At 44.6% G+C, this 15,951-nt stretch overlaps 1 protein-coding gene across 1 annotated transcript in view; it reads right to left on the bottom strand.

Annotated features, from left to right (window-relative positions):
- The window catches only part of Ppap2b (phosphatidic acid phosphatase type 2B), a 76,378-nt gene that overhangs the window by 10,922 nt on the left and 49,505 nt on the right, over positions 1 to 15,951 (bottom strand). The window contains exons 3-5 of the mRNA XM_013022288.1: positions 13,469 to 13,749; positions 13,051 to 13,108; positions 3,766 to 3,942 (exon numbers count right to left, since the gene is read on the bottom strand). Of these exons, the coding sequence (XP_012877742.1) occupies positions 3,766 to 3,942; positions 13,051 to 13,108; positions 13,469 to 13,749 (516 nt within the window). The remainder of the gene's footprint in view (positions 1 to 3,765; positions 3,943 to 13,050; positions 13,109 to 13,468; positions 13,750 to 15,951) is intronic.

The following is a 15,951-nucleotide window of genomic DNA, read 5'->3' as shown; positions in this document are numbered from 1 at the left end:
TGAAAGGTCATGGAAATGGAGAGCCTCTAATTACAAGTAGATGAGGAAACTAGGCTCAGAGGGGAAGTATCTCATTGAAGCCACAGCCAACTCATCGGTCATGATTTCCCCAGTGCTTATCAAGCACTTGATGCATGTTGGCCACCTTATGGGCACAGAGACTAACTAGAAAATTAAGCTATGGATTTTGTTATTGATGTATCCACAATCTAGTTGGGGTAAGAGATGTATGAGCAGGGAACTGTTAGAATATGCCAAAAAACCATGAAAGAAGTTCTGAAGTCCTTGGGAACATTAGAAGAATGTTGGACAATCCTGGGTTCAGAGTCTAGGGAACGTGTGGTGAGTTGAGCAATGGCTCCTCAGAGATGGGAACATCTTACTCTTTAGAACTTGCAAGGCTTTTATTTGACAAACCAGACTCTGCAGATATTAAGGATCTTAAGACAGACAGATGATCTTGGGCTATCAATGTAATCCCAGAACCTTTAGGTGGAGGCAAAGGGATCAGAATCATAAGGGTTGTGACAATGAAAATGGAGACCAGAGCAGTATGAAAGGTCTGAAGATTCTATGCTGCTGGATTTGAAGATGGTGAAGGGGCCATGAGCCAAGGAATGCAGGTAACACCAGAAAGTTGCAAAAGGCATAGGCAATGCATCCACCCAATAGCCTCTACCTGGAACACAGCCTTGCCAACACCTGTGAGATCTGACTTAAAAAGCATCGGAAAACAAATATGATCTGGCTCTAAACAACTGAATTGATGGCAATTTATGGCTGCAACCAAAGGCAACTAATACACAAGGTTTTACTAGGGATGAAGTGAAGCTACACTGTACTCTATGCCAAGCTCTGCTCCAGCAACAGGAGGCCACCAAGGAGCAGCTCAAGAGGTTTACGGGCAGAGCAGGAAGTGGGTGGGTGCTGGGTATGTTGGTACCCTGTGGCTTTTTTTTGTGTGTAACATTCCATACTTAGCCTTTCTCCAACTTCTTGACCTCACAGGATGTTTCTGTGATTCAAGAACCATTCAACACAACCACATCTACAGAACAAAGGAACATGTGGCTTTCCCTGGGGATAGCCATCCTCTGCCACATGACACTAGCACAACAGAGGATAGAGGCTGTGGCAGGGAGCACAAGATGATCCAGATGCTGATCAAGCTGAAAAGTAGAGGCAGAGAACCTCCATCCTTCTTACAGCTCCCCTTTCTGGGAAGGAGCATCCTCAAAAGATAGCTTCTTGGTCACATATCTCCCCCTGAACCATCATCTCTGGTTTAACCCAGAGGCCTGAGCTTCACCAGGCAATAGAATCTAGGCATTCCTCAATGGGAAAAGATATTCTGCCTTCTGTGAGTTTCAGTCCATACTGTTCTCAGCAATATGGGGCAAAAGATAGGGAAAGATATTCATCAGCTCATCCAAAATTATCTCAACTTTGTACACACAGGTTTTGAAACTCAAAATGAGGACTGGATCAGCCCAAAGGTTGGGAAGGTCCCAGCGATACACTTAAATGACACCCTCGAAGCAGCTGTCTATGCAGCTGATGCCTTCATTTAAGTCTGGATGGCCTGGCTTAGTGACTGCTTCTTCCTGCCAAGCACACAGGACATGGTGGAATCATTTCAATCCTGGGAGTAGCTGTCTACTTGTTCTTTGGCCTTGGCTGACTTAAATCCTGTCCCTGAGTCTGAGTTACCTCATCTATGAGATGCCATGATGGAGCTAAAAGAAGACAAAGGTTACAAAGGACCTAGAAAGGGGCCAGCAGACAGTAGGTGCTTCACAAAGCAGGATCAAATTCCTGTGCCCATGCTACTGTTGACAAGAGCCAAACAGGATAAAAGTCAGACCCTCTCATTTCCCTTCTTAAAAATAAGCCTTGGTGCTCTGGAATAGTCTGTCTAATTGTTCATGGCCAGTGCTCTAGAATATAAAAGAGGGGAAGGCTAGGAATGATCCCCACACCTTTTAATTTTTTTAATTGGGAGTACAGGAGACTCCAATTAGGGCAGTGGCGCCATGGCGAAGGAAACTCAGTAGCAGGCCTGCAAGGGCTGCCCTCCTGCTGAGCACAAAGCAATGAAGGAAGGACATAGGCAGCAAAGGGTTACCCTTCCACGCAAGGGTCCACCCTTACTGTCACTCCACATTAAAGAGCCGGGCACCAGAGGACAAGCTTGACACTGACAGCTGTTTTCATGAATGGTTTGCTCCCCTAATTTTTTCTCCCTTCTCTCTTCAGTTAGATAGATATTCATAAAGAAAAGAGAAAGGAAAGAAGGAAGAGAGAAAAGGAAAAAAGGGAGGGGAAGAGGGGAGGAGGAAGAAAGAAAGAAAGAAAAAAACAAGCGATGAGGATAACCAGTCTTGATAGTTACCAAGACAGTAGTCTGTTTGGCTTCCCCTTCAAGGCTGCAGGCTATTCAGGTTCTGCTTTCCTCTGTTTGTCCACTCTGAGCTTCTGGGCACCCTCTCTGCCTCACAGGGCTATACACCATCAAGCCCTGCCCACTCCCTGAAGCTCCTAGTCCTAGGGTCTATACAGTCCTTCAATGCTGTACTTTGTGTACTTGGCCTGGTTGTATATGCAGCCTGAATGGAATTTCCTTGGGAGCAAGGGCTGAGGCCTATTGATCCCTAGGTCTTCAAGAGAATGTTCCCTACAGGGACCCTAAAAAAGGTTAGATTAAGTCACTGACTTTTTTTTTTTGCTTGTCAAGCACATACTCGCTTCCCCAGAGCTCAGGTCCCTAAGAAGCTGTGGTAAGACAGGGGGAGTAATACATGTGCATGGTCAACAATGCAACATGGAGGGGCAGGTATTATGACAGAGGAGTAGAGACCACAGCCAGGTTTAGAAATGAGGGCTGGCAATCAGATGGTTTAGATCTCTCTGTTGTTTGTGATCCTTACTGGGAAGGAGGAAGGACAATACAACCTCCATGTGTACTGCCACTATTTCCAGGGCCTCTGGCTGGCCTAGGAGGAGGGCCTAGGAAGACATAATATAATATTCAAATAGGTGCCTAGTTACGGTTGCTAAAGAATCCTACCAAAATGTTCCTTGGGCAGGAGAAGCAGAGGTTACTGAAGGAGGCTCCGAGAGATAGAATGTCCTATCTTTATTGTGCTTACTACGAGGCTCAAGGAAGGATGACAAAAGGGGAGTACATTCATTTTTTAGGGATAACAGTCCCTAACCAAGTCCCTTGCGAACTGAATGAGGCTTTTGGTCTGGGGAGAGTTTAGTCTTCAGCAACGCTGCTCCAGCCAGCACTGACCATGAGCCCCAGGGGTCACACGGATAGGGGGACATTTTCCAACATGCAGAACAGCTCAACTGTTTTGTGTCTGTGAATCCAAGAGACTCCAACTTTGCCAATCACTTCATAGCTGACCTTGGGCAATATTTTGGCTTGACCGTCCTCATAATGCAGAATAATCTGACAATACCTAAGGTCTCTTCCACTCATAAAATTCTATGTACCCAAACCTCCAGTGTTTGTGAAGAGGATTTCAGAGCCCGTAGAATATACACAGGCTGGAAGGAAGGAGGAGTTGTTCTAGTTACTGAGCAGGGATGGGGTAGGGAATGTTTTTTTGGGGGAGGGGGGAAAAGAGGGGAAAGGATGGTTCTTCGGACACTGGGAAGAGAGCAGGAATGAGGAGCTCTGGATTTAGTCACCCAACTGGAAACTTTTAACAAGCAACAGTTCTTTTGCTTTCATGTGGAGGACAAGAGGCTACTTACTATGCAGCAGGCCACCAGGGCTCCTTGAACAAATCCTGCCAGCACATCACCGGGATGGTGCTTGTGGTCAGATATGCGGGACAGTCCTGTGTAGAAGGCCATCATGAGCAAGGTGAACTGTAGGAGGGGCCGGAGCAGGCGGGCGCCTTTCCAGGTAAAGCGAGCCTGCAGGTATAGCTGGAGGGAGGAGACAAAATGAACAGACACTAAATAACTCCTCAGTCATGGACCCCATACAGACAACGTCCCTCACTTTTGCTGGGTGGAATCATCCAGACCCTAGGTGGCATGGTGTGGATATAATGGCATCCATTTTGGACATGACCACCACCCTCCTTCCCCCTATCTCCAGTCAGTTAAATGCCGTGGTTTAGTTTTCATATCAACCCCCAGGAAAACAGAATTCACCTTAGGATTTAAACTGGAGAGAGATGGAGAGACACTAAGACTCTTTGGCACACAGTACACACTTTATAATAATTTTTAACTGATTGACTAGGATTATGCCAGAGTAACCAAGAGCAGTAAAAGCTTTGCTTTGTAATTGAGAACCCACTCACTACCTTTGTGAGTCTCTATGGGGCTTATAGACCCACCATCTCCACAGGACCTGCTGCTCACCATTACACAGAACTAATACAGACAACGACGACGAAGGGGAGATACTGAGATATTCACCATGGGATGCTCCTGTTTCAAAGAAAGCCATGTTGCCAAGTACTGGTGGCTCATGCCTGTAATCATAACCACTCAGGAGGCTTACACATGAGGATCATGGTTCAAAGTCAACCTAGGCAGAAACATCCATGAGACTCTTAACTCCAACTAGCTACCAGAGATACAGCCCAGCAGTAGAACTATGGCTGAAGTAGAATGCCAGCCTGGAGCAAAAAAGCCAAGTGAGAGCCCTAATACTGGCATACTCAAGAAGAAGCAACACCTTGAAGGGCAAGTTTCAAAGTCACCCTCTCTGGCTTTTGAATTAGTAAGGAAACACACACACACACACTAGCCAGACAATGCCAGAGAACTCCCAAGTAGAGGCTGATAGACACTTGCATGGGGTGGAGTCTAAGAGTAACCTGATGAAAAGAGGAAGAAGAAGAAGAAAAAAAATCCAATCACCTCTGTCTGTAGGCAAGAAGTTGAAATGACGTCAACTGGGTATTGTCCCCTCTGAGTTATCTTGGGAGAGTTTCCTTTCTAACCTCTGGGCACAACCTACTTGGCAGGTTCCTGTGGGAACTTGGGAAATGAGGGGGAAGCAGCAAGGGGACAAGGGGAACTTCCGACTACAAATCAAAGTACTAGGAGAGGCTAGGAAAAAGGGAAAGAGCAGAGGGAGGGGCTCCTGCTCCAAGACAGACAAGTGTCAGGACCCTGCCCTTCCTGAGACAAATGAACATGCCAAGGACCAGATCTGAGGGAACAGAAGATTCCAGAAGAACTCTGAACTCTGTAAGAGCAGTGTCCACGACGGAATCCTCAACTACTTGGGATAAAAAGACTTGTTTACCAAGCCTTTTCTTAATTACTTACTTAATTTATTCTGTAAAAACAATCATGGTCTTTAAACATATTCACTACTTTTACAGTATACCTACCTAATGAATCACATTGGAAAATATTGCTGCAGGTAATGGCGAAAAACTTGATGGTTTTTAAGCAAGGCACGGGGTACTATAAAAACTAATTGTTTTTTGTTTTTTTAAGAGCATAGCTGGGTCACTAAAAGCAACACAGAATCTGGAGCTATAGACCTAAGGCTACAGTCTTCTTTCTGATGAAATATCTCCTAGAAAACTGTTGACATGGATCCAATAATTCCTTACTTTTAGTGAGGATGCTGGTCTAGCTCCAACTCAGCTCAGGAAGGGCCCGTCTATGCCCAATTCCTGTAGCTACGCCTGGCAGTTAGAGGGGAGTGAAGTGGATAACAGACACAGGTTTTAATCACAAAACTCTCTGTGTGTCTCAGTTTCCTCAACCGTAAAGAGGTATCATGACTATTAGAGGCTATGGTGGGGATTGGTTGGTGCTGGAGAAGACACAGGACAATGTGTGACTCAGTAAGCCAATCATTTTGTTTTATGACACTTCTCTTAAAGTAGCTGCAATGTTTTCCTATTTTTCCAATTTAAAAAAGCTCAGGTTCTCAGACAATACTTGTTCAAAACTCCCCTGCCCTTCCTCCTACTCAAGGCATGTAGACTTTTAGGTTGCAGGCCTCAGAGACCAGGGTCGGGCAAAGGAAGGGTGGGTCTCCCAACCGGACAAGGCCCACTTCAAGCTACTGACTCAGATTCTTCAGGCTAGGAGCTCCATGAAGGAAAAGCCTCCCACAGGAACAGGAGGCATCAGAATAGCACCAGGAAGGGAGGGAGGGAGTACTTATGAATGAGAAAGGAGTAGGGGCCATGGGAAAGAATTCCTTTGGGAAGTAATCACACTGGGAATGGAAACCGGCAGATACATGCAGTTGCTCCCCCATAATCATGGAGCAATGCCTTGGGTCAAGATGGATGCTGGCGCCCACAGCTGAGATGAACCCTCTCCCTTGATCAGTGTACTTTACTTAGAACTATGGCAATTTCGTCATGTCAAGTATAAAGAAGGAGGTTGTGCAATGGCCTTTGACCCAGTGGCCATCTGACACGGTGGCAGTAGACTTTGAGGCAGAGGGGAGAATCTGCTAATCCTTTCTGTATATACTGGTTCACTGCTGAGAGGGAATCAGACAGGCTCCTTTACTGCTCCAGCATGGACACAGGGGCCTCAAGAGGATCCCAGAATACTCTGGACTCTGCAGACAATAACTTTGGCAGGTTCCAGTCCTTCCCAAGACCAGGGGAAGACCAACCTACTCAGTATGAGAGAGAAGATTTCAACAGGAGGCCCCAGGCATCTAAAAGTGCAGGGCAGGCAAGGCTGATGACCCAAGCTAGACAAAAGCAGAAAACCTAAGTCACCCTGACCTCTCATAATCACAGTCTGCTCCTGACACCCTGTCCTATCTGTGTCAACTTCTCTTTGGGCCACTGTAGAGCTGTGTTTCACCCAGTCTCAGAAACTAGGTTAGAATCCTTTTGGCTGTATACCAGCTATATAGCCGTGGACAAGTCACTCCACTTCTCTGGATTATAAAGGTTTATTTTATTATTTTTTTATTATTTTAATATTATGTTCCTGTTTTGTTCATTTTTGTTGTACTGGGGCTTGAACTTGGGTGCTGTCCCTTAGCTCCCTTAAGCTCCAGTGCTCTACTACTTGAGCCACAGCTCCATTACAGCTTTCTGGTAATTAATTGGAACTAGGAGTCTATTTATAGACTTTGTTGCCAAGGCTGGTTTGGAATCTTTTTCTTTTCTTTTCTTTTTTTGCTCATTGGTCATGGGGCTTGAACTCTGGGCCTGGGCGCTATCCCTCAGCGAGCACTCTACCACTTGAGCCACAGCGCCACTTCCGGGTTTTTTTCTGAGTGGCTTACTGGAGATAAGAGTCTCTCAGAGTTTTCTGCTGGGGCTGGCTTTGAACCACGATCCTCAGATCTCAGCTTCCTGAGTAGCTAGGATGACAGGCATCTGCCATTGAAGCCTGGCTACTGGTTTTGAATCTTGATCTTGAGATTTTAGCCTCTTGAGTAGCTAGGACTATAGGCATGAGCCACCAGAGCCTGGCAATTTTATCTTTAAAAAATGTTGCAAGCATCTATTATATTCAATACTCCAAAGGATACATGAATAAAGTAAGTTTTATCACTAAAAAAGAAATAATAATAATCTTATAGCCCTTTTCTCTTCAAAGAGTTTGTCTTCCAGTTGTCAAAATAGAACTGTGTAGGTAACAATGATTTCAATAAAAAGGTAGATGTCTTCCTCCCCTGTCCCAAAGTGTTGTATATGAGAGTCCTTGGCATATAGAAACTGCTTCATAGACAAGCTCTCGTCTCTTACTTGGCCCTTACTAGGGTCTTGAAACATTAGAATTCCAACAAAACCTCCTTAGACTAAATTCAGAGCAGCTTACTGCTGCTCTGAACTAGTTAAGTTAGATGTGTGTGTGTGTGTGTGTGTGTGTGTGTGTGAGACTCTCATTCTTGCTTAGTCATTTGTGTTTCATTACATGATTTGCATACTAGTGAAACAGGTCTGCACTGTCTTCTCACTCATTTCCATTGCTCTTGGGACAGGTGGGCTAAGAGGGAAAAGGAGGCTTTTGTCCACTCTATGTCCCTGCCTACCCTCCTTCCTGGAAGCTGGTCCAGATCACCCACACCATTCCTGAGAGATTTTTCCCCTCTCTCAGTCTCCTCCATGGCTCCCTTCTGGCCCTGGCTCCCATCTATGCCTGGTGGCAGGCGACACAATGTCCAACTACATTTTTTCACTGTAGAGTTATGTAACCACTTTGTGAGAACAGAACCAGAATTCTTATTTGACTTTTTTTTCCTAACCCTTTTGCCGAATACTATTCTAGCCACTGTGTTAGATGTTTTACCTTATGTTACTCACAATATTCTTATTAGGTAGATATCAGCATGTCCACTTTACAGATGAAAAGATCAAGGCTAGAAGAAGCCAAAGGAACACATAGCCAGGAATTATTTGCAAAATTTTCCCTTTTGTGTTTATTATTTACCTACAGAACTTCCTAGTCTCTGTAGAAAAAAAACTCTCTTTTACACCCACAGTAGTGGTCTCTTGTTCTGGTTTCTTCAGGAGCAAGGACATAGCAACAGGCTCCTCTGTTCACACATTTTGTAAGCATTTATTCATTCATGTACGCATTCATCCATACTGTTTTGGGAACCACGAGACAAAAAGAAATCTTTGCCCTGTTGAACTTACACTTTAGATGGGGCAAACTTACACTTTAGATGAGGCAGACAAGCAAATAGATCAGATCCTTAGACACTGAGGGAGGGGCGTGGCTACCTAGGAGGTTGGACAGAAAGGATCAATGTGGAGGATGGGCTGTCATTTTCATCAAGGATGGTCACAGACTGAAACAAAGGCAACAAGAAAAAGTGCAGACTTCTAAAGAGAAAGCCCTGCTTTGGGCAAGGCCTTGACTCCAACGTGTTGTGGCCTAATCTGAGTTGCACAATGATATATAAGCGAAGACTAATGATCCTGAAGGTCAATGAACAACTCTCAAGTGTGCCTTCCCTGCTTCTTTTAGCTACCAAAGCTGTACTGAATGTAACTGTCTTCTTTTCACAGACACATGGGTAGTTCTTCTATCTCTCCTGTCTTCACATGCCTGACCCTACTGGAATCCTTCCCTGGCTCTGCCTCCCTCAGTTGTAGGCTAGCTTGGATGCTATTGTTCTAAGCATCCAGCATCTAACATTCCTCCCCACCCTTTTGTTCACAAGGTAATACCATCACTGTCTACTTGAGCCTATATCTAAATTCCCCAGAAGCAGTGGTCATGCCTTGCTTATGTCCATTTTCCTCTGCTGCTCCTGCTTGGTGTATAGCAGCCCTCATTAAATACTTGCTGAGTGCTGAATGGTCATTGAAAACTCACTCCTCAGTGAGTTCCTTGAGGCAGGGCCCAAGTCTGATTCAGCAGCCTTGGAAGGTAGTAAGAGAACCTGGCCCCAAAGAAGAGACACCAGGTAAGTGGATGCCTGCCTTGATTTTGACATTTTACCCAGACAGCCACATCACTCTTGATCTCAGACCAAGTAGTTGTACATCCAATCCAGATGTGGTTCTCTGGCATGAAGTGGTCCCCTGGGAAGTAGGCTGGGGTCAGAGGTACAAAATCCAGTTTATACTTACATATGCTGCAAGGTTTTTCTTATTAGAATTAACATTAATCTCTAACAAGCATAACCTCATCTTTAAGCTGCTGTGCCCAGAGCTAATTTAGTGTTTGGGGTGGTTTTTCCAAGCCACCTATTTTGTAAAGCCAAGCCCAGTCTACAGTGCCCTTTACAGCTGTAGAAGCTGCAGATGGCCACTGTGGCCAAACGGCCTATAGTGGGGATGGCTAGTACTTCTGGTTGGCCACTGCCTTTGAACTCGATGGTAATACAGGCATAAGCGTGTCCCCTGTGGCTTCCCACCTTCCTTTTCAAACAGTACCACAGAGATTGAGAGATAAGTAGACACCATCAAATCTCACTGTTTCATCTGATAGCTGGAGAAAGTGGAATGCAGAGAAAAAACACGATGACAAACAGACATGATTGTCTCTACTGTACAGAGGAGTACCCTGAGACTCCTTGGTGAAGTGCCCTCTCATGCCCCGCAGCTCGTAACCCAAATCTTATTTCACACATGTCTGATTCTGAGGGCAAAAGCTGTCAGTGCTACACTTAGCTAGATCAAATGCAATCCCTCCCCACACTCCAGGAAAGCTGTGAATCACGGGTCACCTTAGCAAACGTGCTGAGGAAGAGCACACTGTATTTGCCCAACTTCATTCAGAACTTCCCTTAGCACAATATGAAAGCACTGGGATGGAGGAGCCAAGGGATTCTCTGACTGACTGCAAGATTTCTCACCTTCTCCTAGGCAGCAAACTTTCTTCAGAACACTTTGCAAATAACACCTTTAAAGCAGTGAAGATTTCTGGGTAATAACTTTCTCTCTCTCTCTCTCTCTCTCTTTCTCTCTCTCTCTCCCTCTCTCACACACACATGCAGACACATATATGAAGAAAATCCTTGGAAAAGAGTACGAATCTCCTTTTTTGTCTTGTGATGCATATTGTTTTAGGGAAAGATCACCTTAGAGGTAAAAACAGAGCTGGGTGTATAAGTCTGTCTATGCAGGTCATCTACAAGTGGAATGTTGAATGAGTATATGCTTGCAAGAGTTCCAAAGAGCATGTGGTATATGTCTAAACAGAGCTGGAGTTTGTGTGTGGGCAATAATACATCTAGGAGATGAAAAAAATAAGACGACTCTCCCTCTCTCTCTTTTTTCCCTCTTTCCCAATCCTTCCATTTCGCAATCCTCTCTTACAAGCACAGATAAACCTCTAATAAAATATACTCCCTACTCACTCATTTGCAGAGATTCTTTGTTGCAATTCATAGTTGGAAAAGGAAGCAATGGTGTGAGGTGGGTAGCGTTGGGAGAGGTAGAGGGGATATTTCAACCACTAGAGCAGATCTGAAGAAAGTCAAGTCTTTTTCGATTGAAATTAAAAGCTTATATTCCCTAAGTGTATCCTGAAGATGTAGGCTTGTCTGTTGATTGACTAATAATACTAGCTCAGTATATTGAAAAGAATCCACAGCAGACCTGGAGATACTGTCTGTATTATGTTGTTATTGAATATCTTTCATCCAAGTTCATTTGTTTCCAGAAGCAGGATAATAAAAACCCATCTCATCTGGCTACTGGGAGAAGAAATGACTTGGTGGTAGCTGTACACAGGACCTGGTACATGTCAGAAACCCCAAACATTTTAGCATCTTCACTATAAAGGACATCCTTCCCAATGTTGGCTATAAAAATATCCAGTATTGCCAGGCGCTGGTGGCTCCTGCTTGTAATCCTAGCTACTCAGGAGGCTGAGAACTGAGGATCGCGGTTCAAAGCCAGCCCTGGCAAGAAAGGCTGTGAAACTCCTATCTCCAATAAACCACCAGAAAACCAGAAGTGGTGCTGTGGCTCAAGTGGTAGAGCGCTATACTTGAGCTAAAGAGCTGAGGGACAGGAATCAGGCCCAGAGTTCAAGCCCTATGACAAAAAAAATCCAGTATTGCTGGGTGCCAGTGGCTTGAAGCTACTTAGGAGGCTGAGATCTGAGGAGCTCAGTTCAAAGCCAGCCTGGGAAAAGTTTGTGAAACTAATCTCCGATTAATCACCAAAAAGCCTTGAGTGGAAAAGCTAAGGGACAGCACTCAGGCCCTGAGTTCAAGCTCTAGTAGAAATGTGCATGCGTGCGCATGTGTGCACGTGACACCCCTCCCCCCATCTGATATTTATCTCTTGGACTAAAATAAAAGGACATGGAAAAAAAAAACCACATACCCAACTCTTTAAAGCATTTTTATAAAACACTGAAATTACACTTGTAAAATTGCTTCCAGCCCTGGGCAGGAATCTAAATATCTTTTCTAAATTATCATTCCTAAGAGCAAAACCAAAAAAAAAAAAAATCAAATGAGGTACTACTGGCAAGTAAATACAACATAGGACCCAGGCAGAATGCTTGTATAGGTTGAGGCCCACCTTTTAGCTTTGCGTCCTAGGTAACCAACAGGAAGCCAGAGGCCTCCAAACTTGGAAAGGACTGGGGAAAAAGCAAAACAAAACAACCTCTCTGTTGGTTTTTCCAATTCCTAATTATGTTTTTTAAATGAGTTGCAATGAAAACGTTCTTTTTCCAAACAGCTTATGCTCTTCTGAGCTATGTCTGACCTCTCCACACCTTCCAGCTCTGAACTCTGCAGAAGCAGCAAACACAGGAAGTGCTTTGGCACATGGACCTAATTCAAGGAGAGAGGAAAGGCAGGGACGACCAGGTTTAACTGACAAAGAAAAACACACTAACCCACTGTCTGTCAGGCAGCTGGAGGGGAGGAGGGCTCTCCATCTGCACTGTCAAAGCAACTCCAGGAAATCAGAGCAGACACAGCCACAGAAAGCGCAACCTGTGAATTCAAATCATGTTCCTCTACTAGCTGAAGGAACTCAAATATGCTCCTTAATGTCTGTGGCTCTTGGTCTCTGCATCCAAGCAACAGGGACAAGGACAAGTGTTTCTTAGGGATGTGTTTTTCAAGACTCAAAATCACTCTCAGTGTCCAGATGATGATCATCCTTAACATCCTTTCATCAGAAGAGTAGAGAGAACTGCTAGGGTGAACACTGTAGGAATTGGATCTGCAGTCTTCCATCTGAGCAGCAGTTCTGCTGCTTACACAAATCTATTCAGTTCACTCAGATTCTCTGAGCTCTAAGTAGTCATCTTTTCCCACAACACTCAGGCTATTATTCATAACACAAGGCTATTCTAAGGATCACTGAGTACATGAATTTTTCAGAAAGCAGCGCGAGTACCATAAAGGCCCAAATGTCACTTTCTAATTTCACAATCCTTATCAATCAGCATGATATATACTATTCTCATTCAAAAGACGGAAAAGGTCTGGAAAGCAAAAACAGGTCTACTAAACCAATGGCAGAACTCAGAATGAAATGCAGCTTTCAATATTGACCTCTTCTGCAAGGATTTCACAGTGAAATCTATTCTTAACTATTCCAAGGGACTCAAGCTGTGACTAGACTGTGTTGGCACCAGAAAGCAAGTACTTACCACCAGATACAGCATAGTGTACATGGAGAAGGAGGCGTGGCCAGAGAAGAAGGACTTCCTGTAAGAGCAAGAGCATGCCATGAAAAGGCTATATTCACATCCCTGATATTCCCTCATCTGTCTGCCTTCCCTCTCTACACTGTGACCTTGACAACAGCCACTGTGTATTCCTCATTTAAACATTCTATTTGGTAATGTTTTGGAAGCATGCATACATAAACAAAAGAATGGGTGGGTGACTGGACTTACCAGTGCTATGCCATAAGGCTTTATTTAGATAGCTGTCTCGTGAATTCTTCGAGAAGAGGGCCTATACCTCATCTAAATCAGAGCCCAGCACTGAGCCTGACACCTCGTAGGTGCTCAGTCAGCGCTCACTGAACTGCCCTGCTGTGGCCATGGGGAAGTGGCATCTCACCGAGCTTCCTGCACTTTGCTGTCTTCGCCTCTGCACCTGTAGTTCTGAATGTAGCCCTCAGAGCAGTTGATCTGGTTAAAATCAGGGTTGCAGACACTCAGGAAGTGAGGACGCAGGCGCCCGATGGACACTTTGGCAATGTCTGTGAAGGACTGGCTGATGGCACAGCCAAAGAGGAAGCAGCCCACTTGCTTGTAGAGGGCAGCCACGTAGGGATTCTGAATGGTCGACCTGGACTTCTCCTTCAGGTAGTAGATCCGGTAGAATTCCCCTGTGATAATCTGAAAAGAAACCAATAGAGAAATTAGGCAGGATTACCACCCACTGTCATAACTAATGTTGCAAAGGATACTTAGGTGACACAAGTAAATATTCAGTATTTAAGTCCAGGTTATAATCTTACAAAATCCCAATTTTCTATGCAAGAAATATGAAGACACAATATGCAAGGAAGGAATACACCAAGAGAGAATAAACACAGTCATCATTTCCTTTTTTTTTTTTTTTTGGTTAGTTGTGGGGCTTGAATTCTGGGCCTGGGCACTATCCCTCAGCTCTTCAGCTCAAGGCTAGTGCTCTACCACTTGAGCCACAGAGCCACTTCTGACTTTTTCTGCTTATGTGGTGCTGAGGAATTGAACCCAGGGCTTTATGCATGCGAGGCAAGCACTCTACCACTGAGCTACCTTCCCAGCCCCATCATTTCTTTTCTTTAAGAAAGCCTTAACATAGCCCTGCAATACCCTTGGAACAAGAAAAATGTGCATGGAGTTTATATATATGAGACACAAATAAGCCCTTAGCTGCTGAGAAATACAGATGAACAACCACGTGCCAGTGGTTTATACTTGTAACCAAAGCTACTCGGGAGGCTGAAGCAGGAAGATAACAAGTTTGAACAGTCTGGACTAAATAATGAGATTTGCCTCAAAAATGAAAATAATGAGACTTGTCTAAAAATGGAGAAATATTTAGTATGATACCTGCAAAGTTTGGCATTTTCCAAGTCAGTCTGGGCTGTTTCCTCAAGTCCTGAAGGTCAGAGATGGAGTCTCACTTGGTCAGATCCTTGTCCTAGCTCATCATGTGTACTATTGGCCTAATGGTTATCCATTAAGCTCAGGGCCAGTTGCTGCTTGGAAGGAGAATGTGGATGATGTCTACACGTATATATGTGTATACATGTCTACACACACACATAAACTCCATGTACACACCTCCTTGGCTGTGGTGATGCAATACCACACTGTCTGCCTTCCTTAACTCCACGGTGCAGCAGTTGGGGTGACTTCCTGGTTACAACCACAGCCCAGAGACAGCGATGGTAAGCTCATCACTTACCACAAGGGTCCCTTTCACACTTCCTTCCAGGGAGGATGAGGAGGCGCTTTCAGCGAGTAGACAATGTGTTTGTGACCACAAGGGAAGCAATAGATGGGCACATCCGGACACATCTTTTTGGAGGCTCTATTACTACTTTACGGTGGGGGAAGACATCAAGGCAGGGGCCCTGACAAAGGTCCTCACCAACTGGGTCCAGGGACAAGCAGGTTCAGGAATGAGAACAACTCCTACCACCACCAATGCAGACCAAGGTACCTGAGCTGATAAATGTGATGCCTTTCTAAGTACCTCACTTTGTTTTCCGAGATCTCGTCAAGTATGATTCACAAAGAAAGCTGTGGTCAAAAAGCAAAACATCCTGGCTCTGTCATTCCTTGAGAGAGCAGGTCTAATGTCTAACCCTGCACAGGTACTCAGGGACTGTCACTGATAGTGAATGGCAGGGAGCAGAGGAGGAGTCCTCAGAGTTGCCTCCTTGCAAAATTGGAAAGATCCCCTAAACATTACCAACGGCCCTTTGCTAACACATTGCAGAGATTAAAACCCAGGAAGCACAGCAAGTCAGAAATGAAAGAGGCCATTATATACAGGAGAAACTGAGATCCAAAATAACTCACATCTGAAGATTAGACCCAGGTGTACTGATGCCCCACCCAGCATTCTTTCCTACCATTCATGCTCTAATTCCCCTTTTGAACCTGTTTATACTTTCACCCTATGTAACCTTACAGGCTAACAGGTTCCAGATGTTTACTACCACAATCACCACGTGTTCTCTTGCTCTTCCTTATTCTGTATTTATAAATCATATTCACATGTTTTTATCTGCAGGAGGAAGAACACTGAAAATAGGAGTCAAGTGGCCAGTTTGAGTCCTCAACTCATTGAGTGAACTGGGGACAAATCACATTTTCTATTTGCAAAATCATGGCCCCAGACGACATGATTTATTACTTCATAATTGCAAATGACATTTATTCCACCTCCACCACTAGCTTCCCAACCAAGCCAAGGTAAGATGTAAACAGCACAGGTAGTTAGTTATTTGTGAATAACACTGCAGGCAAGGAGCAGACCCAGGGCTTGCCTCTGGATTGCTCCTAAAAACCAGGATTGCTCTCAAAACCAGGACACTGCCT

The sequence above is a fragment of the Dipodomys ordii genome, unplaced genomic scaffold (assembly GCF_000151885.1).
Source record: "Dipodomys ordii isolate 6190 unplaced genomic scaffold, Dord_2.0 Scaffold61, whole genome shotgun sequence".
NCBI lineage: Eukaryota > Metazoa > Chordata > Mammalia > Rodentia > Heteromyidae > Dipodomys > Dipodomys ordii.
This window is presented reverse-complemented; position numbering and strand designations above follow the sequence as displayed.